Source organism: Callorhinchus milii, unplaced genomic scaffold, assembly GCF_018977255.1.
Source record: "Callorhinchus milii isolate IMCB2004 unplaced genomic scaffold, IMCB_Cmil_1.0 Scaffold7, whole genome shotgun sequence".
Lineage (NCBI taxonomy): Eukaryota > Metazoa > Chordata > Chondrichthyes > Chimaeriformes > Callorhinchidae > Callorhinchus > Callorhinchus milii.
In genome coordinates this window covers 10,206,232-10,233,017 of record NW_024704748.1, presented here as the reverse complement: position 1 = coordinate 10,233,017, position 26,786 = coordinate 10,206,232, and the positions used below count along the sequence as shown (strand labels likewise).

At 37.7% G+C, this 26,786-nt stretch overlaps 1 protein-coding gene across 6 annotated transcripts in view; it reads left to right on the top strand.

Moving 5' to 3' along the window:
- The window catches only part of adka (adenosine kinase a), an 88,892-nt gene that overhangs the window by 22,313 nt on the left and 39,793 nt on the right, over window positions 1-26,786 (top strand). For 3 of the 6 annotated variants that reach the window (XM_007898717.2, XM_007898683.2, XM_007898700.2), the window contains exons 4-6: window positions 11,269-11,347; window positions 22,552-22,757; window positions 24,970-25,078. In XM_007898717.2, the coding sequence (XP_007896908.1) occupies window positions 11,269-11,347; window positions 22,552-22,757; window positions 24,970-25,078 (394 nt within the window). 6 annotated transcript variants of the gene reach the window in all.

The following is a 26,786-nucleotide window of genomic DNA, read 5'->3' as shown; positions in this document are numbered from 1 at the left end:
GACCTATTTGTAAAAGAAACAATTACACTGATGCTTAGTCTCCCCTTTGCTGTTTTAAAGCAGTCAAACAAAACAATTGTTTAATAGTGGTTTGTAAAATTCCCATGAACTAGCAAGTTTGTGAATGACATGCTGTATATAGAGAGGTATCACTTGTCTTTGCAGTGAATCATTTGAGTGGAGCACCACTGTGTAACTCATCACCAGGGTCAATAGAAAACTGTGTGGAAATTTGAGCAATTTTGCGGGGAGATTTTTTGGTGCTGTTAAGAGGTACACTTTACTGCCAACTTTGGGCCTCTAATTGCATTTTTTTTAAAAAACGCTTCTTTCCATTTCCTCCTCCCCCGAAAAAAGGGTTTTGATTCCTGTTTTGATTTGGTAAAAATGTAACTATCTAGTATGGTTCTAAACACTTGTGACTTGACTTGCAATTATGTTGAGGACACTGTGTCCTTTCACTTATTTACATTCTGTCCATAATCGTTCATGAATGTGGTTCACCGCTTGATTTGATAATTCTGAGAATACTTTTTTCAGTTTACATGGTAGTTGCAACTCCAAATGTCAATTTTAAAGAAATAGTGCTGCAAAGATATGTTAACTGAAGTCCGAAGGAAAAAATGAGATTACAATCTAGCAGTGCCTGTTTCTATTTATATTGAAGAGATGATGAAAGCTTGTTGGACAGTACAAATCAATACAGACATGATTGAATGTGCTGTTGACACTCGGATCTTTACAATGCTGACTAAATAATGTATGTGGCTTTAAATGCCAGGTCTGCTTTAGATTTATATCTTTCATTCCGCAGTTTATTTGCTTGTGTGGGTGCAACAGATTTTTCTCTTGATAAACATCTTCGTTAGGAAAACTTTTTTTTCCCTCTCTGTTCCAATTTTTTCTGCTTTCCTGAAGGCATCTGAATCCTTTTATTTTCCTAGTAGGGTTGTTCCACTGGCACCAGTCACGCTCGAGAACCTCACCCAAATGAGCATTATTCATATATGAACTTTGACATTAAGTTTTCCAGTCAGCTATTTGACTGCAATGAACATCATTGCCTGCCATATACTGTCTTTACCTGAAAAATGCAAAATCTATAAGCCTACAGGGAGATGAATTACTCATTTCTGTCACCCCTACCTCTTCCCCTTGATTTTTTTCAAAAGATCAACTAATCTAAATTTTTAAGAGTTTAGTTCCTCAAAAATGAAAAGCATCTCTAAAAAGTCTTGTTTAATCACATGAGCTAAAGCAGAGAAAATTAATTATCCTCTTTATTCACAAGTTGTTTAAGCTCCCCTCAGTGGATTGGATAGAAACTGCACTTTGTGAGTGAAGATGAGACGACTCCATGTGGCTACAAGATGTGTGACTTGCACATGTGAGCTTGAAAAGGGTGTGTCACAAGTTTAAGTCGTGCTCCAAAAAGAAAATCTTTTGCAGCTTTTGTGATAGTTATTCAGGAAGCCTTTTTGTTTTGAGCTTTACTCCTAAATTTGCTTTGCAATTAAACCTTGGTGGGATAGGGATATAAATAAAAACCTAATCGTATCACACTTATTGGTGGGAATGAAAAAGTTTCATGCCTGAATGAGTACAAAATGATTAGTCATGTGAAAATATAACTCACTCAAAGCCTTCTTATCCATGCATTAATCATAGTTAACATTATATTCTACTTGGAACCTTCAGTCCAAGTAACTAACTGTCTGTCTCACTCGTAGACTTTATGTGTACTGGTCCTTGGTATTGAAATGGTCTAAGAGATATGTATATTGTAAGTAATTTTCAACGAAGCACAACAAAATATTTGGGTCAACATATGGAATGCTGATGCTAGAAATACTAGAGATTGCCAGAGTTGAATTCACGTCAGTTAAACAGGTTTTTGATGTAAGGCAGTTTCTCATGGTTAACATCACCAAAGCCAATGTGTAAATCATTTTACAGAACTTTTAACACTTTGAAACTTCACACATGAATTTGAAACTAGTGTTTTTATGTTTTTATTTTCTGGCAGCATTAATCAAGATAATTTTTATGATATTCCTAATAGTTTTCTAAATCTCTCTTTCTCTCCCATGTTTCCTGTAAAGAGAAATAGAGCAGATACTGAGATAAGAAAAAGAATAATGTACAACTGAACGCATAGGATTACTATGGATTACTACTAAGTCTACGTGTGCATGCAAAATGCAAACAAATATATGTAATTAGCAAATCAGTTGTACTTTTTGAGGTCCTTTTTAAATGTTTCTCTTCCTCTCACCACTATACAAGGGTGGGTCATTGTATTTATTTAAATTTTCACCACTGGTGAAATGCTGCCACCTTTTGGATGCTATGTTAGTTTCAGTATTGATGTGTTTGTGGGTTAACAGTAAACATATGATGGTTTTCAAGGCCATCTCAGTAGAAAACCCAGAAATATAGACACCACATCATCTGTTACATGTGGTATAGATTTTTTAAAAAAGAAAAAGATGCTGGGGAGTGTTGAAAGGAGTATGAATAATTTGAATGTTGAGTGAGCTGCAATTCCTAGTGGTAAGAAAAAATGTGCAGTTTTATAGCTCCTTATCACATTGAGCACCTCAACTTCCTTCAGAGGTAATTACTATCAAGCTGCCATAAACAATAGTGAATAACCTAGTAAATGTTTGCTTAAGGTGCACTGTGTTTATGTATGGAATCCGTATCTAAATTAAATAGTATATTCACATCATGACTTGCAAAGAGTTGGAGGTAAAAATACATTCATCTGAAACCCATCACCATATTGAATTGTATCCAAGCAAATCTAAATTGCCATATGATCAAGACCACCACAATGAGGAACAGAAAAAGACCCTGCAGAAATCATTACAACAAAGTTTGTGGTATAAAAATGTGTTACTGTACTCGATGCTGCAAGAGTTAATGTCAGCACCAGCTGAGAATTCTATTTTTTTTAGGTGTTAGTCTGGCTCAGCTCATAGCACTTTTGCCTCGGAGTCAGAAGGTTGTGGGTTGAAATCCCAACCGCACTGTCAAACTGACATTCCAGTGCAGTGTTGGTGGAACACTACAGTGTTGGAGGTACCATCCTTTGGATGTGATGTTAATTATCCTCTTCATTTCTATGTGAAGTAATTGTGGTTGTGAAATTATGTTTTGCAACTAACCTTTTTCCCCCCAATCTAAGCATGCCAAACTCTAGTAATAAATTGAAAGTTTGGTATTAAAATTAGTCTTTTAGGAGTAATCAATTGCAATCCTGGGATACTGCTTATCACATTGATGTATCATTCATCCCATTATAAGGAGATTTTGTTTTAAAAACTGGTTTTGCACCATAAATGGCCATTTTGTTTGGGTAAAACTTAATTCATGAAAAACGATTTATTCTGGATTTAAAATGGGGTGGAAATAACCATTGAAGTTCACATTGCATGCATACTGTAGCAGGTTTTGGAAAAGTGAGGACATTACATGCATTGCATTATGTGCACGGTATAACTGATTCTGTGTTCTGAGAATAGCAATGCAAGTGCACCGAGTCTGCGTTCCATGTGTTGCAGTGCATCATAACAACATAAGAAATGCTGGACGAATAAAAGACCAAGGTCCATCTAGTTCGCCTTCCACCTTTCTGGCGGTCGCATGCACATATATCCTGAGCTACCTGTGTACTATTATCCCACAATGTTATTTCCTAAAAGAAAACTAACTAATCTGCGTTTCAAGGAATCAACACTTCCTGCTTCAATTGTCTCCCAATGGAGCCTGTTGCACAGGTTTACTATTGGCTCACTGAAATAGTGTTTGCATAGATTTGGTCTGAATTTATCCCCCTTCAATCGCAGACTGTGTCCTCTGGTTCTACTATTCTGGACTAGTTGAAACAGCCTGTCAAGATCTATATTGTTTAGCCCCTTTAGAATCTTAAAGACAGGAATCATATCGCCTCTCAATCTTCTCTTTTCCAGTGTGAACATATCTGTTAAGATGTAGTTTCTGCAGCAGAGGGCGACAAAGACCTATTATTGCAAACCGTTGCAGTTTTTGCATCTCAAATCCTGCTAACCCAGTTCTGTACAGTACCTTCGTAACAGTTAAAGAACACATTTTGGTACAGATTAGCTGTCGTATTTTCCTACATAATATTCACTTAGTGAAACTCAAAATGTTGCGTTTCGGTCACAAAATGTACTATCAATTCACTTTACAGTATATTCTGTGAAGCACTTTGAAACATCTCAAAGACATGGTAAGGTGCTATATCAAATGCAAGGATTATTATTATAAACAACAAAGAGGTGAGCAGCCAAATTAATTTGAATTGAAGGATTAAATTTGAATTAGGAGCGAAATCTAAAACAGGATAACAGAGAAAAACTGCATTTCTTTCAAAATAGCGCTGGCAGGGTGGTATCTTTCATTTCACCTGATCCACAAGACATGGAACCTAAAATTAATAACGCAAAGAATATGATGAAATAGAGAAAGAAATAAAATTGTATATAATATGGAATAATAAATAGGCAATTGTGGCAGCTCACTTGTGCCAGCAATGTCCCATGATCAGCAAATTATTTACAATTGAGGAAGAAGAAAGAGGAAAAATATATAGATTGTTTAAAATCAATGGGGGAGGAAGAGGGGGAGGAGAAACAGGCAACTATTATTATGTAGATGCTCCAAGAACCATAAAGACAACGTGGAGAATTTATTTTAGTCTACATTCCCCTCATATTTATTTTCAGTCATGTTTCTGCAGCAAATCTTATGCACTTGGTTCAAAGGAATGGATTCAACTTCTTGTTTGGAGTCTTTCCCACAGATACTCTGCTCTTTGGGGAGTTTCAAAAATATTCCTTGCATTTGTTACACAGCCTCATCACATTGAGTGCCTCAAAGATCTTCAAGTTTTTTTTGTAAAATGTTGTGACTGTATTTGTAGGCAAACATTTTAACTCTGCTATTTCCATGGTTTAAGTCAATAGCTTACATCTACATCTCTGATCATTTTTAAAGACCTAGATATTTTGCCCTCAATCTAATTTTTCTAATGAGAACAAGTTCAACTTTGTGAGCTTCTTGATAATCTAGATTACAAAGTCTTGAGTCCTCATTACTTCTCTTTTCTGCAAAGCTTCAATATCCATTTCAAGGTAGATTGTTCAAAACTGCATGCAGAATTCTAAATATGGCATTGCAATGATTTATGCAAGGTTAGAATATCTTCCTTTAACTTTGTCAAACGCTCTCAAGATGACAAAATGCAACCTTCAACCCAATATTTGATTAACTTTATTGATAGCATCTTGACATTTAATCATACTCTAATTCTTTTGCTTCCGACCTCTTCTAATGCACTCCTGCAATTTTGTGCAAATTGTACCATCTATTCTGATGTACATCACCTCTCTTTCTTCTCCATCTGGTGTATAATTTCTCTCTCCTTGTGGATTAATTTACAAACCCTTGAGGTGATCTAGAACCTCTGCCTCACTCTTGTGAAAGTCCCGAATCCAGTCCAGATTAAAACCTAAAGTAGAGAAGGGTAATCCACGATTCTTCACATTGACATAGTGAGCCTGAATTTCTGAATGTTTCAAATATTTGTAAGAGCAGATTAATTGTCATGTGCTGAAGGTCAAGTTGACAAGTCTTACTGTATTTTTGATTTGCTAAAGTTTAAATTATTTTGTGCAGTAAATAAAGTAGCATCGACTTAATGGATTTCCACCAGACCTTTCATGATTATCAGCATACGCTGATTTCTCAAGTTGACAAATTTGCCTTTCTGTATCAGTTTTATAATTCATGGATACTGGGAAATACAAATTCTTCAAAAGCTTGTTGGAAGTCACTTGACATATCAATGCATCATTTCTGTATTTAGCAATGGGAGAAAAATCTGATTACTAAAGGAATAGCAAGAGAAGTATTTGCAGCAATAAAATGAATAATGCTTAGAATTCATGAGACCTGAGATTGGTTGATTTAGTTTAGAAAAGGTATTAAACGTAGGATCCTTTTTGTCTGAACAGTTTAGTGATACACTATCTGAAGGGAAAGCAACGAACGGCGATAAGTTAGCATGAGTGTTGGCAATTGTAATGGAAAAAGGGAAACTGGTCACAAGATCACAAGTGGTTTGGATAAAGAAAGCTCTTCAGCCTGTTTGATCTCATCCTTTCAAAATGTGACAATCCTACTTTCTTTGCACCATGAAGCTATCCTGCTCTCAACCACTCTTCCTGATAAAGCATTCCAGCTGTTGATTACTTTGTGTAAAGAAATAACTGATGGGACTGGGTGTGTGGAATTGCACCAGTGAATATCTGTCTGCTCTGATTGGGATCAGCTGCTCATTCAAATTTTACAGTGGTTGATCACTCTAAACAGTTTTCTTTATTTAAAGTGCTCCCAATAGAAATAGAGAAATCTTTTAACAGTGCTTAGCTGGGACTGAACTTTTCCTGGGATCAGCTCTGGATTGGGTTCCAGGCTGTTTCAATTTTGCTTCCTCCTCTGTTAGGATTAAATGGAATCAAGCTCCTTTCTGTAACATACCTAATGTTTAAGGAAGTGAATTCCATGTCTGACATTGAAGCGAGGGTTTATCGAGAGAGCAGAGAGCCCAAATGGTGTGAAGTGAGAACAGAGTGAAGGAATTTGATGAGAGTAGGAACTCCTTGTTTTTTACCAACTGAAATTTAAATGGAACAGTAACAAGTCAGTTGGCGGGTAACTGGTATTAAGTGTTAATTGTTAGCTGACCAATTGAAACTGGTTCTGTCTGAGGAGTATATAGTGTGGAGATTTGCGAGAGCCTCACTTGAGCAGAGAGCCCAACAAAACTAAAGTATGATAAGTCTAACTCCATTGGTGGGAGATAAGGAAACTAGTAATGCTAATGAAGTAAAAGGGAGAGACAACGAACAAATGGAACTCCACTTGCATTAAAGCAAGAAGTCTGGCCAACAAGATGTGCGACCTAGAAGGTCTTGCAAGAGGTGACAAGTTGGACATCATTAGCATCACAGAGACATGGTGGAATGATTCCAATCATTGGAATGCAAATCTGGAAGGATTCACATTGTTTTGGAGGGACTCTATCGAGAGAAGAGGAGGTGGTGTGGCAGTATATATAAACTGCAGTATTGAGGCACAAATGAGAGGATAGAAAAAAGGAAAGGGCAGTCACAGAATCACTTTGGGTAGAATTAATAGATTAATAATCTTTACGGAAAACGATAAAGTCCTGGGGATCCTGATTAATAATAAATTGAAGCTATCGCAACAGTGCTCGCTAGCAGTGCGTAAGGCAAACCAGATCTGGGATGTATTAAAAAGGCAACGTTGGGCCGAATTAGTGGTGTAATAATGCCACTTTAGAAATCATGGTGCGACCGCACTTGGAATATAGTTCTGGTCACTGCAATATAAAAAGGATATTGCAGCGATTGAGAGGATACAGACCAAAGTGATTGAGGGAATAAAAGGACTGGACTACGAAGGAATGATTAGATATACTGGGCACGTTCACACTGGAGAAGAGGAGGTTGAGGGGCATTATAATTACTGTATTTAAGATTCTGAAAGAAATAGATAATATCAAACATGATAAGCTGTTTTATCTTCTACTGAACAGTAGAATCAGAGGACACGGCCTACGATTGAAGGGGGGTAAATTCTGAACAAATTGTGGAAACACGACTTCAATGAGCGAGTTGTAAACTTATGGAACAGGCTCCCTAGGAAGACAGTGGAAGCAGAAAATGTTGTTTTTTTTAAAAACAAATTAGATAGATTTCTGTTTGAAAATAATATCTGGGGATACAACATATAGTTTGGGACACAACATGTCAAGTGTTGGCCAGGTTGGTGAAGGGCAAACCAGGTGGACCTTGGTCTTCTTTTGCCTAGCAAATTCTTATGTTGATCACCACTATAGGCAAATCATTTTTTTTATATAAAAGTGCTATATGCATCACGTGCGGTGGGTGGATCCATGAGATTGATGGCTGAAGGCCTTCTTCATTCGAGTCTCTCTTTGCATCTTGTGAGGAGTACTTTGAAAAGTGTGCCTTGTGGGTTTTCTTCCCCTTTTAATTTTTCCTCTTCTCTCCCTGCCTTCCCCCCCAACCCACTTGATTTTTAACTACTTAAAATCTGAGTGGGTGAGTGAGGAGTGAAATTTAGAGTTGTCCATTCAGTGAACCTGTGGTCAATTAGTGACAGAATTTAAACCTGTGATTGGACAATTCTGTCTATATCTACTTGAGGATGGAAAACCGATAAAAATATTCGGAAGCAGCAAGCTATTTTTAGCTGGTGGCATTTAAACTGGAATGAATGCCTGGTTGCTTAATGAGTCATTGGGAGGAAACTGGTCTCTTTCAGTTTACAGAAACGTAATGACATGATGGATAAACAGCCCTCAGCAATAACAGGATAATGAATGAAGGTCAGAATTGTTTGAGACCTTAATTTTTTTTTAAAAATTAAGTGTTATCACAATTAATTTTTAAGGACTGTCCAAGGCTGTAGTGAAGTTGACTATATGAATTTTGTTTTGACTTACATTATAATCTTCCTTATTTTTATCTTAAAATGTCATCTTTGCTTTTGGCAGAATGAATCAAATTAGAAATGGCGTCTGCAATTTTACTGCTTATGCTAGTCAGAGCGTAACTGATCTTGCCTTTTCATTGTATCATTGTATCGTTATAACATATTTCATGGACTGATATTTACTTAGCAAAAAAAATCTAAATTGAAAATGTGCTCACTGGCTTCTTCAAATCACCAGCTGACATGTGGGAACCCAAAATACTCGACTTCTGGGTCAGGAGGTTGCTGCCACTATGACTTCCTCAGTGCTTGTATCAGTCTGATCAGCAAATCATATTGTATCAATGTGTGGTATAAGTAGCTTATTCGGCTTCTAAGCCAGGCGGGTCCTCAGTATTTCAGGACACTGCGGATGATAGCACAGCCAGCCTGGCTCATCGGCAGGACTTGGAAAGGCAGAACAGTCACTGGGAGCAGAGAATCATCCCACTCAGCTTCTATTAACCCTGAGAGCCAAAGCCATACCGAGTCGGGTGGTCCAACCTGGACAAGTAGCAGGAAAGCTTGCCGGGAGACAGTGCTCTCAATGGCAAGCTCTGCGATTTTAGCTGGTCAGTCTCCAGCAGTACCGCAACACCCTCTGGTTCCCCGAGTCTTGGCTCTTGCCAATCTGTGCCAAATACTTTTCGGAATTAGGTAAGTAGGATGAGTGCCTCCAGGGACAATCTGTCTCTTGAATTTCCATGTGTAGGTGGGATGCATGGAAAGTTTGGTTTGGATACTCCTAAGCATGGTGACGGGTTTCTGCAAATGTCAGAAACCCGTCTGCCCAAAAAAACATAAGTAATAATAATAATCCTTAATAATCCTTGCATTTGATATAGCGCTTTTCACGTCGGGAGACGTCCCAAAGCGCTTCACAGAATATACTGTAAAGTGAATTGACTGTATATTTGTGGGCGAACGCGTCAGCCAATTGCGCACAGCAATGTCCCACAAACAGTCGTGGATTGAAAATGACCAATTTATTATTGTTTTTGGTTTTGGAGGGATTATTATTAGGCTCTGTGTGGAGTTAGGAAACTTGCCCAAGGTTTCGCCCTCTGCCTGGAATTGAACTCAGGTCTCTCGCTTGCAAAGCGAGTGCTCTAACCACTGAGCTACAGGAGTCATTGATAGAAAGGTAAAAGTTTGACTAATACAGAATTCTTGGAGAAGACTACAGTTAGTTGAAGATACTATTTTTCTGTAGGGCTAGACTTGATTACAGTGTGTGGTTGAGGACAGGCCTATGCCTATGTGGAACATATCCCAGAACCTTCAGCCTATGAATGATGGCCCAGAGAGATACATAAAGCATGTCTTCTGTGGACTACAAGTAAGGGAGAAGTGGACTGCAAGTGGTTGCAAGTCTATCTTCTGAGTACCACAGATGAAAGTGAAAAGAGAATAGTTATTATATTGATTTGAAAAGTTTATTGTGGTCAGTGATTTACTGATGAGCCCTAGCCTCTTTTTCTTCCCAGAATTTTAAGTAAAAGCTGCTGAGAATAAATGAATGAGCAGTCAAAGTTTAACTTGCTTAGTGGTTAGAGCACTCGTCTTACAAACGAGAGGATCTGAATTTGATTCCCGGGCAGGGCAAAATGTTGGTCAAGTTTTCTTACTCCACGCACCTCTGTTTACCGAGCAGTAAGTAGGAACAGTTGTTAGTCAATATAGCGGATCGTTTTTCCAGAGGTAATAATCCCTTCAAATAAATAAATAATGATTTGGTCACTCAATCCACGACTGTTTGAGGCACACCGCGTCTCAATTGTCTGCCGAGTTTTGCCCACAAAATATATGGTCAATTCACTTTATATATTTTGTGAAGCTCTTTGAGAAGTTTCGAAGACGTGATAAGGCGCCATATCAAATGCAAGGATTATTATTATAACTTAGTAAGTCAATTTGGTTAGTTAATCTTTCATACAATACCTTGTGGTTAACCAGTACTGTGTCAAAATAAAAAAAGATGCCCATTGAAAATGCTGCACATTGTATTGGGCAAAAAGATGTTAGATACCTGTATGAGAAATTATAATAATAATACTATTATTATTTTATTCTAGATATTTAACAGTCATGTTGTACCACTTATCTAAATTTTCAAATTAAATTAATCCGTACAGTTGTACAGATTGCTGTGTTCTAAGCACCTAATGAGGATGAATTTATCATCTCATGATGAAGATTCATGAGAATCTGACCTTATAAGATCATGGTCATCACTTTCAAAGCCCTCCATGGCCTTGTTCTCCCCTACCTCTGCGACCTCCTAATCCCCTACCAACCTGCCCGATCCCTCTGCTCAGTGGGCTCCAGTCTGCTTCATGTCTCCCGCCTCGCTCGCCCCACCATTGGCAGGCGGGCCTTTAGCCACTCCGGCCCCACCCTCTGGAACCCCACACCGCAATCCCTCCACCTCGCCCCCTCCCTTGCGTCCTTCAAGACCCGTCTCAAGACCCCCCTCTGCCACCCTCCCCGATCCCAACCTCCAGCTCCGGTCCGAAACACTGATTGTTCAGCGCCTTGGGATGTCCAACTGATGTGAACAGCACTAGACAAATGTAATTTTGTTGTTATTGTTGTCTTGCTTACAGTTGTAAAGCTGAACCATTGCTATATCTGACTTTCTCTTGCATTTCCTTGCAGGTTTGCTGAACTTGTGAAGAAGTTCAAAGTGGAGTATCACGCTGGTGGCTCTACCCAGAATTCAGTCAAGGTGGCTCAGGTTTGTGTTTATTTAACCCGTACTCTTTAACAGTAGGTAGTGCTTTGAAACAATTTTGTTACAATGTCAGTTACATTTACAAAAAAACTTCCAAGTGGAAGATATTTACAATAGCTTATTTATCCAGAAATATAACTTACTGTACTTGTCAATACATGGAAATTGTCTTCAACACATAATTTAGATTACGAAGTTGATACTAATATGCCAATTTGCTAAGAATCATATTTTAGATTTATCACTGGCAAATATAAACATTTATATGTTTTGCTTAAATGTTTAGGAATTGTAAACCTCAGCAGTTTAATCATGTATAATGCTTTGCAATCTACATCTTTATTTTCCCAAATAAAATCTATTTCATGTTTACTTAAACATGTTTACAGCATTTGATTTGATTGTTTTGTCTGCTACCTAGAGGGCTTATTCATCAATCATAGTTTGCTTTTATAACTTTATTTTTTTAATGTACTAAATACAACTGTTTCCTCCAAATTGTATTATAGCCTTAAAATTGTACTATTTTGTGCTTAGTTAATTGGACTAGGATGGATGTCGCATGTTCCTGTGGTTTGAGGGGGTTGGTGGGGTTGCCTGTAGAGATGCATTTATATGCAATACAATTTACATTTATGGAGCACATTTCATGTTGGGAGGACAGCTCAAGGCATTTTACAATGCTCCCGAGTTGGGAATGGGAATGAGAAGGGGAAGAATGACTGAAAGATGCATGTCTTGAGACTGAGTTTGAACGAGGGGAGGGAGGGAGTGAATCGGATGGAGTTAAGACCATACGTTCCAGAGACTGGGGACAGAATGACTGAATGCCTGCCTGTAGATGGCGTAGTGGGTAGGGCGGAGAAAGTGAAGCAGGCTGGTATTCATTGAGCAAAGGGAATGACCAGGTTAATAAATAATAATAATAATCCTTGCATTTGATATAGCGCTTTTCACGTCGGGAGGACGTCCCAAAGCGCTTCACAGAACACACTGTAAAGTGAATTGACTGTATAATTGTGGGCGAACGCAGCAGCCAGTTGCGCACAGCAATGTCCCACAAACAGTCGTAGATTGAAAATGACCAATTTATTATTGTTTTTTGTTTTGGAGGGATTATTATTAGGCTCTGTGTGGAGTAAGGAAACTTGCCCAAGGTTTCGCCCTGTGCCTGGAATTGAACTCAGGTCTCTCGCTTGCAAAGCGAGTGCTCTAACCACTGAGCTGCAGGACTCCAAATGTTGGTAGGGTCAGCAGATATACAAGCAGACATTGGGTGAGGAACAGGTTTGGGCTTGTCTGTAATTTTTCTCTTCTCTTTCTCCTCCTTCCCCCCCCCCTCCCCCCCCGCCCCCACCAACTATTTGCAGTCAAAATAGTTTGATGAACCATCTAGGCATGGTATTGGAAGGTGGCCAGGATTCATAGGACCATACCCCAGCATGAATCTGTGCCTTGAGGAAGAGGATAGTGGGAGAAAATGTTTGTTTATACATGTGTGAACAGTGGTGGTGGGGGTGGGGGAAGGTTTGGCGGCCGTGAATAGGAGGAAAACCGATCCAAACCTTAGGTTTAGCTCTCCTCTTGTTCTGTCACAATACATTGTCATTGCTGTCTCGCAGTTCAATTAAACCTGCAGCTGCACCCATAATTGTGTCCAAATTGCACGAATTCTTGCCAGATAAAATTGTTTTGTTTTAATGAGAAAGCTGTTTGCCAGATATATAATATTCCCAACTGGCCTTTCTTTCGAAAAATTCAGAAATGGCAAGTAATAAAACTAGTCTTTCTGTTCCTGCTGGTTACATTTTGCACAAAGAAAACTGAACTATTCCAGCCAAAATATGTGAAATTGTTTCCTATAATATGTTAGGTTTTGGGAAATCGACAGAACTTGTCAGTTACAAGCGTCAATTAACGATCTCTGAGAGAAAAATTTAAACCAGCCCAGGTGGTTAGTTATGGTTGTCTGTCTGTGAAATCAAACCGTTTGAAGAACATGTTTGTGGTTTGGAAAAAATAATGAGATTAAACTTTTCTCAGTGCTGTTCAATGCAGACAAAAAGCGTGTGGGAAAGAGGGTGGAAGAGAAAGGAAGCTAGCTTTCTGCAGACATGTTCAGCTTTCTGGTAACCCACTGCATAACTAATGTTTGCTTCAGCCACATCTAGACAGCAGATGGTGCAGCACTGGCTGATGAAAGCACTGCATTAAAATCAACGCAAGCGGGATTTCTGGTGTTGAATTGAAGCAATCGGAAACTCAAGTGCCTTTTTATTCAAAATTCCATGGATGGTAAACTGATATTATTGAAAGGAGCAGTATGCTATTTCTCTTTAAATTTAGATGAGTGTAATGTACAGTCATTTCTCCAGCGTTATTGTCTTTTGAAAAATAATTTTGTATTGTGCACTGCAGCTCGTCCTGCCTCCCTCCAGATTACCTGGAGTGGCAAACACGATGATGGGCCCACTATATCCGTCGCTATAATCCACATTTTTGGGGGACAAAGCCTTGCTCTGCCCATGTTCAAAAATGTTAAGCCTGGAGTGACAGTTTAAGAAAAATCATCTAACTTGATGAAGGCTTTACAATATATCGATTGCCATTGATGGCAGTTCGCATACTACCTTTTTTTAAAAAACACTTTGCTCATCTTCCATTAGCACAAACTGCCTATTGCATCTCGTACCCAATATTCTTTGTTGCCAAAAATGATTATCTCCTGCTTATTCTTAGCTTACTGTATAAAGAATCTCTAAATATCATTCATCTTGTAACCAGTGCTTTAATAGTGAACGAAGAAATAGGTAAATAGGTACTTGTGATTTGCAGCTACAAAGGAACTATTCTCGGGTGCGGGGGTGTAAGCGGAGTTTACCTCCAAGTCGAATGCTTGGCAACAGAATGTCGGAATCAATTCAGTTCTCTGTGGCGGTCTTGGCAGTACTTGGTTTCTGAGCCAGGCAGGTCCACAGTACTCCAGGGCACTGATGATGACAGATCAGGTAGTCTGGCTCGTCGACAGGATGGGTAGACTGGTCACGGGGAGGGAGTCCTCCCACTTCGCTCCTATTAACCCTCAAAGTCAAAGCTCTAATGAGCAGGGTGGTCCGAGCTGGGCAAGTAGTCGTAAGCTTGCCAGACAGTGTTTTCAATAGCAAGCTATGTGGTTTTAACTGATTAGACTCCAGCAGGACCACAACCATCCATCCTCTGGGTCCCCCAACATTGGCTCTTGTCAATCTGTACTTATTACTTTCCTGAATTACGTAAGCTGAGTTTGTCCCTCAAGAGAGAGTGCACGTTCCATTCCAGATATAGGGACATTTTCTATGTGTAGCATAAATATATGGAACTCAGTTAGTTAGTTAGTCAGTCAGTCAGTCAGTCAGTCAGTTAGTTTGGATATGCTTAAACATGTTTCGGGCACCTTGCTGACCAAATAAAGGAATGTTTAGTTGCTTTTGACTTTTAAAATGTCATTCTTCATTTCTTATGTTGCTGTCACTTTAATACTCTAAAGTACAAGGTAACTAAGCACAGATATTTTACTATGCTCAGTTTCTTGGTCTTCTTTTGAAAAATTGTACTGTAATATGATATTGTAGCCAATTTTTACATCAGTTGCTTCTGAGAACAGCCTGCTTGATCACTCCTTCAACTTCAACGTCATGTATATTATGGCAATTTTGGAGCCATAGTTTGACATTGTTATAATTTTATTGAATGTTTTAAAAACAAACCAAGCAAACAGTATAGCTTCTCTTTGTTCACCCTTCAAAGTTAAACACAAGAACAAGCCTCTCAAAAGCTGAAATTGGGTGTTTTGAGACATGAAAAGCATTGTAGCAGATTATCTTGAAGTGCAGAGCATATAATAGTGAGGCATTTCTTTCATTTAAACTGGTTCGTGGCTGGTTCAAATGTTAATTTATTTCTGAGGTTAACTAATCGGTGTTTTCCTGATGAATATTATTATCAGTCAGGGAAATGGATATATAAATAAAGGAAGATCTTGAGCCAAAATCACTGGATAGCAACAACAATTTGCATTTATGTAGCATCCCAGAGCGCATTGATAACTTGATAGGTGAGTTAATGGGAATCTATAATGTTACCCACATCTATTTCTTTTTTGAATCTGTAAAACCAGGAACATACACTTATCATTATTAATAATTCTTGCATTTGATATGGCACGTTTCCACTACAGGATACTGGCTTGGCGGGGTGGGGGAGGAGGGGTGTGGTTTCGGGCTGGGCAGAAGAGAGAGTAAGAGATCCACCATCCATACATATGTTAGAGCACTCGCCTTGCAAGCGAGACACCTGAGTTCAATTCCAAGCAGGGCGAAACCTTGGGCAAGTTTCCTTACTCCACACGCCTAATAATTAATCCCTCCAAAAAAACAAAACAATAATAAATTGGTCATTTTCAATCCACGACTGTTTGTGGGACATTGCTGTGCGCAATTGGCTGCCGCGTTTCGCCCACAAATTTACAGTCAATTCACTTTGCAGCATATCCTGTGAAGCGCTTTGAGACGTCTAGAAGACGTGAAAAGCGCTATATCAAATGCAAGGATTATTATGTGGCCATTTAATGAGCTAAATGGTAAACAGACTGTTAAAATGATCCCTGTGTATTTTCTTTCTAAAATTTTCATACATTAAACTCTTTTAAACTGCTACTTTGCTGTCAGGTCAGATACATTAGTCCTGGCCTTAAGTCGACATCCATTTCAAGTGTTTTAAATAGACTTTTTTCATCAGGCACATGGTTAATTTTGTGAAAACATCTGGATATTTAACCTGGTTAACATGAAGCTTATTGAGTTGTCAATTAACTTGATAAGTAACTTCCTCCAATCAGCCTTGTGCTGTGAATTGTGGGTGTCAGTGACGGTCTATTAAACTGCACTTGAGCAGTTAGCATCTTTGCATTTTGTTCTTTTATCAGTTTGTCAGCAAATTTAGTATTGTACTGTACTTTCACTTCAAGTTTGAAAAATGCTATAAACAGTCATGTCAGTATCCTGTAGTGGAAAGGTGCTATATCAAATGCAAGGATTATTAATAATGATAATTGTTTAAATGATCCCTGAATTGTCAACAGTCTTGTTTTCATTTAACATGATGATCCATCACCTTATGTAATTTAAGTTATCTTGAGTGCATCTATGTATCTTGTTGGTCTCAATTTGTTAATACTACATTGTTTTTTCCATCAGATTTGACAGTATGGCTGTTATGAGACTGGCTGATGATTGTAAACTCATAATGAACCCCAAAATAATTAAGATCGCTTTACTAGATTTGCCAAACATTCCGTTGAACTTTATATTAAAGGATTGAAGCTACTTATAGGAATGATTTCAGTTTATTATCCTTGGAAACCGTATTTTACAATCAGTTTAACTCATTCATTTCTTTTTCCCTATGAACATGATACAGTGAGTCTGCTCGGACTTTTGAGCAGATGGCAGTTCAGGAGAATTGGTGTTCTCATCTGTTGCGGGCCACAGTATTCTAGCAAATCTATTCATTAAAAATAAGGGAAATCAACACAGATATCCTGAGAGCTGAGATGTGTTTAAGAATGTTACCAGCTGTTTTGTTTGATTTACAGCCAACAAACATCATCTTTGTCTTGATTATCCACTGTAACCTAACTGCAAGTACAGGTTTACGAACAATCTCCTGACCTCTACAAATGTGTTCTGTGTGTTTCAATTAAGCAGCTTAGGTTCTGTCTTCTGATAATTGACCCTCAAGTACTTTGTTGAGATCATGAATTTCCTCTTTGAGGAAGTTAGGGTGCTGGATATCTTATTAAAATTGCTCAGCTCATATTTGATTTTCTGAACGTTAACTGTGTAATTATAGCATGAAAAATAATTTAGTGGTGTGAAAAAGAATCCTTTGAATACCGCAGGAAGATTTCAGATCTAGGTAACATAACATTCAGGATTGGAAACTTCAATTTGTTTTGCCATGGGAAATAGAATATTTTAAAAGCTGAAAAAACTTTCCAGATGGGTGAAGTTAAATTTGCCTTATGCAAGTGAGAGCATAAATTTATTAAAATGATTATTTTCTCTTGATCTGAATAACTCCAAGGATAACTAATTTATCTTTAATTCATGCAGATTAAATTGAGGTAACCTGAGGAAAAAACACTCTGAGGCATAACGCGTGGGTGTTGTTCATATTCTTTTGCAATTACATTTTTNAATATTTTAAACTCTTGTAGTAGCTAAGTTCCACTTTGGAACACTGATAAGAGTGACAGACCTGCCTCAGAGTTGATGCTGCTCCCTGTTGAGATGTGGAGCCAAATGTTTTTATTTCCTTTTTGTCTTTCAAAGTGGCAATATAAGCACTGTTTTATGCTAGCCGCCATTTCTTGTTGTGGGTTTTGCTTTCCTGGCTGATATTGACCTTCCTTGGAGATTGGGAAAGTCTGACAGCGACCAAATGAATTCTAAATTTGCAACAGGATTGTTTGCCACCTAATGTAAATTGGTTGAATTCCACAACACCAACAAGCCAAATTATTGTAATGCTGCTTCTGGTTGATAATTTTCTACACTTAATGCCTTTATGCAGTGGGATGTCACTTTGGTGAGGCATTAACTTTAACCTTGATCACTATAATTGTTTTGACAATGGGTATTTCTCATCTGTAGTTGTGAATTTACTAATTGTACAAAAGAATTGTATAGTTGTTTGTGGGTTAAGCTGCATTCGTTACAGTGTTTGAATTTAATGTATAAAATTAAGATTCACTTTTGGTTCAACCTGCAGGAAATTATTTTCTATTTCTCCAGATTTCAGCCTCCACTGAAAAACTTTTGGGGAATGATTCCATCTGATGCTTAACCAGACCAAATCAGTACTATGAACTGGGTGTAACTTTCTTGTCTTGAATCGGATCAGAACATACTGTTTATGTAACTAGTTGGTTCCTTGAGATAAAAAAACCTTTTAAAATGTATAATTCCATGTTCATTTTATTATATATCCTTAAATCTATACTTTGTCTTGCGGGTTGTTTGTGTATGTGTGTATTAAAATTCTTAAGAATATTAAGTGTTATGTTTGGTGCATTGTCAAGGACATTGTTAACTTCAGGATGACATTTGGGTTTTGGAAAGCCATTTAAACGTAGCTTTTTGGCTAAGCAAATATTTGACCAAAAGTACTTAGCAGCTCAGCTATTCAAAACCTGAAACCAGTAATCATTGTTGGGAATGCCTTTCATTGGACCTTGGAACTCATAAAATCTTAGCTAGAGGTCTCCATCCAGTTGATCGCTGCTAGGTGTCCTGTCTCGCATGTTCAATAAAGACAAGAGGAAGGAGCAATATTTACTACAGTTTAAACAATAACGTTTATATTTTTATTTCGAGATGGATCAAATACTTCATGCTTTGTTTTCAATTGGACTAAATAGCTATGCAGTTCTTCCGTCCCTTCCTCTTGTCTTTTGAATATGTGCGAGAGGGCCAGTTAGCAGTGAATGACTAGTTGGAGGCCCCTGGTCTGAGCTGACACTCTGTTGCAATGCTGCATTGTTGGAGGTGTCGTCCTTCACATGAGAGTTTAAACCAAGGTTTAAACTCTCAGGTGCCTGTTCAGGTGAATGTTAAAGATCCCATGGCACTATTCAAGAGGAGAAAGGAGTTTCTCTCATTGTCCAGGCCAACAATTCCCCAAATAAAATCAATCATTCACCGTTTTTGGGACATTGCCGTATGCAATAGGGCTGTGGGTTCACCTAAAAAAGCACAGAGTAACTACATTTTGGAGTAAATTCTATGAAGCACTTTGAGCTGTCCTCACACACCATTATAAGCATTATTATTATGTAATTTGAGATTCCAAATGGATTTGAAATATGTAAAAAAACTTATTCAAATTATTGTCTTTATTATTTGAATATTGCATTAAATAAATGAATGATGCCTTCTGTTTTTCTTTGGTCAGCTGGATGGCTGACCTGTGCAGAAACTATCATCATGGTTAAGAGTATCCAAAGCAGACTGAGAGTTCTATTTGTTGAATAAAATCTTTTAGGATTAGCAACACAAAAAGTAAATTTAACAAGTGAAACTAAATATTTGGAAACTACTTTTTTCTGTCTGTCTCTTACCTCTGGTGCTCTGGTTGAGTTTAGAAGCTCATTGTGTTTGGAGGTTAGGCTACAAAATTTGCAGACATCAACTTGTTTGATGTGGTTTCACAGGAAGCACATTTAGTCCAAAATACCAACAGTATGTTATGATTATGATTGATTTTAAATTATTGCGAAGTATTTTGCTATGCTTTAATTTTCAGTCAGCCTTTTAAATACGGTAGTATTCATTCAGGTAATAAATATTTGGCAGCATTTCCTTTGAACAGTCCATCATTGAAATTACAGCACAGAAAAATGCAGTTTCTTTTATTAAACAGCTTACATTAGTAAAACATTCTTTTGACCCTATTACTGAATGAAAGACATTTGACAGGAGCCATACTTGGCTGTTTCATTTGTAACTCCAAGCTTGTGGAATTGATTTTATACTGTTTTATTTATTTACACTGATTTTTTTGCACAATGCTGCAACATTATAACAACTGGGGGTTAAAGTATAATTCATTCTATCATGTAAAGAGTTAAAAAAATAGTCACATTAAATCTAGTTCATCCAGTAGCATTATTTTTGACTTGTATTAATTGCAGTTTGGTTTTAAATTCATCTTTCAGTTCCTCGTCGAAATGCTGAGTTAAATTTTTTAAAATTTGTTGACGGGAAACAGTGTGGTTGTGGCTGAAAAAATTACTGTGGAATAAATAACATGTTAGTTTTTATTCTCTAAGTGGCCAGTATATAATTGTAAATTCATTCCTTCTGGGAATCGATAAGATTTTCTGACCAATAAACCTTGGTTGCAACTAAAATCGTTATCTAACATCCATTTTTTACAGTTCGTTCCATAACAAATAGAATAAATTGCATTCAAGATTGATTTGCTTTAAATTGACTTGCCGGTGAACAGAGTAACATTTATTGCTAGTTTCTATGATCCCCATATGTACACTGTGACTAGTTATCACAATGTTACAAAATTCTTGGTTCATCTGCAAAGAATGTTGCTATTAGGTTACATTCTGCAAAAGACTTGTTGATTGTAGACTTTAGGTCTCTGGTTATCTTCTGATGATAAGGAATACAAAGGCATGGGCACTATTTTATTATCAGATTTTAAGACGTAAAAAGCGCTATATCAATTGCAAGGATTATTATTATTATATTAACATTCTGCTTCACCATAAGTCAAAGCAACCTCTATTGTACATATCGGCTTTGGGTTCATTATTTCCTGACTTAAATGTAGACAAAGCAATTTTATAGTGTGTTATATACTCTCACAGGTGATGCTCAAGCCTTAAAACCATTTTATTGAGTTGCTTAACCAAGAACATTGTATATGTTATAAAGGCTTTGGGAGTCCCTAATTGGTAGTACAAAGATTCTAAAAATATAGATTCTCAAAGCCTACATTTTCCCATATTGGCTCAGTAGTTAGACTTGGAGGGGTAGACTGGGGGTAGGCTTCCCACTCAGCTTCTGTTAACCTTGTAATAATAATATAATAATAATCCTTGCATTTGATATAGCGCTTTTCACATCGGGAGGACGTCCCAAAGCGCTTCACAGAACACACTGTAAAGTGAATTGACTGTATATTTGTGGGCGAACGCGGCAGCCAATTGCGCACAGCAATGTCCCACAAACAGTCGTGGATTGAAAATGACCAATTTATTATTGTTTTTGGTTTTGGAGGGATTATTATTAGGCGTGTGGAGTAAGGAAACTTGCCCAAGGTTTCGCCCTGTGCCTGGAATTGAACTCAGGTCTCTCGCTTGCAAAGCGAGTGCTCTAACCACTGAGCTACAGGACTCCACACTGTTTGGCTGGCCAAACAAAGCAATCTCATGATCAGTTTGTACACTAAAGCCTTATTGGATAGGGTGCTCCTTCCAGAACAAGCAGTGGGAAACTTGACATATAATGCTTTCGATGGCAAGCTGTGTGGTTTTCACTGGTTCAATTCCAGAGGCACCTCAACGCACACTCTGGGGTTCCCAAACCTTGGCTCTTGCTAACATGTGCCTAATACTGTCTGTATTAAGGTGTGAACCTCCAGGGAGAGAGTGAACATTCCATTCCAAATTCTGAAGCATGGCGATGGATTTCTGCACGTGTCAGACCCCTGGCTGGCCAACAAACAAAGCAATCTCATGATCAGTTTGGGTAAAGAAGGCCATCGGACCAAATCTCCTCCTGAATACCCGCCAAATTGGGTTTTGTCTTTTGTCTCTTAATTTGGTGCATGGAATTGCTCTTGTCAGTTGCATCTTAAGAATGGAAATTTTGTCTCATCAGTTAGACTTGGAGGGGCAGACTGGGGGCAGTCTCCTGCCTGCATCCCCCATACAACTTTTATTCACTGGCTACCCAATCACGAACCACTACTGAGCTAGGAAATTATAATTCAACTGTAATTTCAGTGGATTTTTATGCTTCTTAGATACTAATCCTAGAATTTTTGATAAAACCTGCTCTGGTAAAGTTATCTATCAGGTTGATGGAGAGTGAACATTTTATATTTTTAATAGTCTGTTAAGCAAAGTGAAGCATGTGTCGTTCCTGCTCATTTCATTCCATACATGATTGTCTTATTCCTTTTTGGTCTAATGTTTATAATGAAAACTCAAAGATCATTGCATAAAGTGTTGGTATAATTATTCAAAAGGAAGTCATGAAACAAAGAAGCTGGACAACATTTCCATAGCACTAGCTCACTTTAATTGATATAAGGATGAACATTGTGCCTATGGGAAAGCAAAGCTAAATTGTCTGAGTAATACATTATTGATTAAGTGTTCATTGTCTGCGTAAAATGGATTATTTAATCCACGGTGATTCGCTGCTTAATGTGCTTCTCACCCTATTAGAATTTCTGCTGAAGTGCACCGTTGTCTGACTCGATAAATGTCTAGTTGCTGTTGGTAAAATTCAGCTAATAGGATACCATATATTTGTCAAAATATAGTTGTTATATTGTACTGTATTTTACGAAAAACAAAATTATAAGATGCCTGAGAATTATATTGTACAAGAAATTTCTGATTGTTTTCTTCTTATTTGCAGTGGATGATTCAGAAGCCTCATAAAGTAGCCACTTTCTTTGGGTGTATTGGAAAAGATAAATTTGGTGAAATTTTGAAGAAGAAAGCGGAGGAAGGCCATGTTGATGCCTATTACTATGAACAGGATGAACAGCCAACAGGCACATGTGCTGCCTGCATCACTAAGGACAACAGGTCAGCCACTACTTTGAAGAAAGTTGGTTTAAGGTTAGAATACTGGCTTTTGAGTGACTAACTTTTTATTTTTCCTTGGTGGGTAAGGGAGGATTGAACCCTTCCTTGCCTTACCACTCTTTAATTAAATAATGAAACTTCTGAATATTTTCATATAATTTGGAGAATAATGATTAATGCAGGCTCTTTTTGCAATTAATAATTAATAGCCAACCTTAATTTAGCATTTTGTGCTACCATATATTATTAGTATTTCAGCCCTATATCTCCTCCCTAATCACAATATAAGCCAATATGACATTAGCTTTTGCCTCCAGGTTTATTTGCTATGTCCACTTTTACCCACCCCTGCCTTGAGAGTGCCGATCTATTATGGGCTGCATTTCCTCATGTAGTGAAGATTCCCTGATAGCTTCACAAATGCCATTCCTCAAATTGAACCTGACATCACATTTGAGTAGTGACATGCTATTCAACTGTGGTATCACCACAGAGTTACGCACATTCTATCCCCATCTAGCATTCATACAAGCACATGAGACACTGGGTAGTGATCAGCAGTGGAAATCCTAAGTGTGAGTCAATCTTCTCTCACCTCTCCTCTATTTCCCTCCCTCTCTTATGGATTTCTTCTTCCCTCTCCTGTCTCTCTCATTCCCTCCCTCTCTCTCTCTCCCACCAATCCCTTCTGTCACCCATCTCTCTCTCTCTCTTCCTACATCTTGAATCTGAAATTATTTTGAGATCAACATACGAAGCAGCAGAATGGCTTTCTATTCTATTCTATTCTATTCTATTCTATTCTATTCTATTCTCTCCAAAGGAACTTCCCACTCTCCAAACGTTCATTGTAATTTACAGTAAAATAGGAGAAAATGAAAAGCCTACGTCAACTATCTGAAGCATGACATCTTTCCTGTTTTCTTATCCAGGAGAGAATTTCCCCCTGCTTTCTAGGGGAAGTAGTTTTTTGTATGAACACCACTGTAAGATGTCGAGCCAACAATGGTGGTAACTATTTTATTCAAAGTAACAGTAGAATTTAATCAATTTGTGAAGAACAGATTAATATTATTTGTATGTTATCTTACTTTAGCAAATATTTCTAGCTTTTATAAAATATTTCAACAACAACTTGCCTTTATATAGTGCCCTACACGAGGGGTAGCATCTTGGAGCAATTAACATTATTAAGTGATACAAATATGAAGTATTTTCACCATTGGTTGAAATTGATCAATCTGTGGGAGAAATAACAGAATTCCTATTCCTGATTGCTTTCCAGGGCCTTGGGATTTCCTTCTGACATGAAAGGCACTTTACAAATCTAATTTGTTCTTGTTGCTATGTAGTGAACCCTTTTGGAAAGATCATGTGTGGATGTTAAGTGAAAATAGGATCAAGCTGTAAGGGTCCCACAGTCAAAACTCACAGATTCAATTTTGGGATACACAAGATATTTATCCTGTAGATGTCCCCTGAATGTGATGGAGATAGCTTTCCCTTTCCTTCCCCCCCAACTTGATTCTCAATAGCCATCTCTAAGAGGTCGGGTCAGCCAAAAGTTTATTACATTACAGTAAGTAAACCTTTGCATAGCTAAACAAATTTGGAAATGAGGAATATTGAGGAAAAATGTGAGGAAATCAGATTAATTGTTCTGCACTTAGGAATTGCGACACTCACACTTGATCAATTTTGGTAACCAACTTTTTGCTGAACAAAAAAACTTGAGTATTCTGTTTTGCGCTATCAGGCAGTTGAATGCTTCAAGCTGGAATCTTGTGATACATATCCAGCTTCAAGGATGCCATCACTGAGATTAGATTTGGTGAAAATAGTCAACCTCCAGCATTTCCAGGGAACATTCAATATACTGAATATTGCTTGTATTGCTAAATTGACTCCCATAGTCTTGGCTTGCAAATGCGCGGGGTGGGCTGTTAATACCTGTGAAACTGTATTACTGTAAGATTTGCTATCTAGAGGAGAGGGGAGAAAGGATAAATTTAAAATTTAAAATTCAGTTTGTCATGTTAACAATTAGTTTTTCTTAAGAGCAAGCCTTATTTTTCACTGTTTTGCTCATCAACTGGATAATATCTGCAACATTGGTGACTCAATACTGCAATCCAATATTCTCCTTTTTAAAAACATGTCATTTTGTTTTGCAAGGCTGTCAAATTCCGATTTGGTACTAGATACGTTAAGTAAGTTTGTAACTAACTTAATTTGCCTATTTTAGGTCCCTTGTCGCTAATCTGGCAGCTGCAAATTGTTACAAAAAGGACCAGCATCTGGACAAGAAGGAAAATTGGCAGTTGGTGGAAAAGGCCAAAGTTTATTACATTGCAGTAAGTATCCTTTGTACAAAGCTGAAATGATCAAATAAAATGGTGAAATAGGCTTGATTAGCTGAATGGCTTACTTCCGTTCCTGTATTTCTAAATTGTCAGTTTGGTTCCTGTATTTCTAAATTGTCAGTTTGGTATAGTTGACATCAGAAAGTTTTGAGGCCGGTGGATTGAAGCCCCAGATTGCGACTTGGGATGGTTGTCCATTCTAACACTCCAGTGTAGTAATGGGGGAGTGCTACCTTTTAAATGTTGAACCACCTGATTGTTCAGGTGGATGTTAAAGATCTCGTAACACTATTTAAAGAGAGAAGGGAGTTCGTCCCGGTATCCTGGTTAACAATCCTTCATATTTACCTCATGGCTGTTTGTGATAGTTGCTTGAGCAAATGGTTGCTGTGTTTGCCTACAAAAAATGGCTGCACCTGACAATTACGTGTGAAGCATTTTGAACTATTTAAGGTATGAAGTTGTTTGAGAGTCAACGGTACCTAACCACTTAATTGAACGCCCCTCCTCCCCCCCAAATTCTGGTGTTTCAGTAGGTTTGCTTTGCTCGTTAAAGAATTCAAAGTATTAGTACAGGAAAAAAATCTTTTTTTTAACAATAAATGAATTTCTGAAAAGATACAAAATTGATCCATGAAGATTGGATCTTTGAGACTGTTTTGAAATTGCAGAGCAATGTAAAGCTCCCTTGGTGGCAGTGTTGATTTTACTGAAATGATCACTATTGCCCCCCAACATGTTTTTCATGGGGGAATTCACTTGTATGCTTTTAAAAATACAATTAGACGAATAGCTATTCCACAAATGTTATAGGTAAAGATATTCTTGACCTTGGCAGAACGTTCTGTCTAACAAATGTGTTTGTTGAGAATGCAAATGTTTATGAGTAGGTGTATTAATAGCAGTTTCGTTGCTATTGTAGTGTTGCCACAGATTTTTTTGCAGTATTGGTGAGAGACTGGTTGCCCACATATCTACAATTAGTATGCATGTGGGTGTCTTTTGAGAATATATACAGAATGATGTAGTGGAGTGGGGGTGTCAACTAAAGATGACTCACCAGTTACAGATTGAAGGGTCTTGAAGCAGTTTGAAATATCTGCTGATTAATGTGAGATTTGTCATAGGTCAAACCCTCTAGATATCCATTTGGATATTGATCTCCTTTTAATAAAGTCAGCATACAAGTGGAATTAGCTATTTTTTGTGCTAATATTACAAATTAAAAGACATCATCTTCCTAATCAAGTTTACAAATAATTTTGACCCAGTTCTAAAAGTATATTTTTAGTTGGCAACAGTGGAAACTATTGCCTGATCTTAGCATTGTGAAGGACAGTTTTAGAACCAATAGGAAGAAATATTTCTTTACACAGAGGATAATCAACATATGCAACTGGTTACCAGGAAGAATAGTTGAAACCAGGACGTTAGACTTATTTAAGAACACATTAATTAGATTAGAACACAGTCAAGTTGATATTCTGAAAGAATACATTAAATAGGCTGGAGATGGAGTTTGAGAGGGTGGGACAAAATGCCTGAAAGCTTGCTCACTTTCAGAGGTGATGGGGTGAATAGGACAGGGGACATGAAGTAACTTGAAGTTTAAAGTGAAAGTTCTACTTGTTGTATTTTCTGCGTCCTCCAGTTTTAAATCGGTCTGGGACCTTATAATTGGCTGTGAACTAAAACTTGT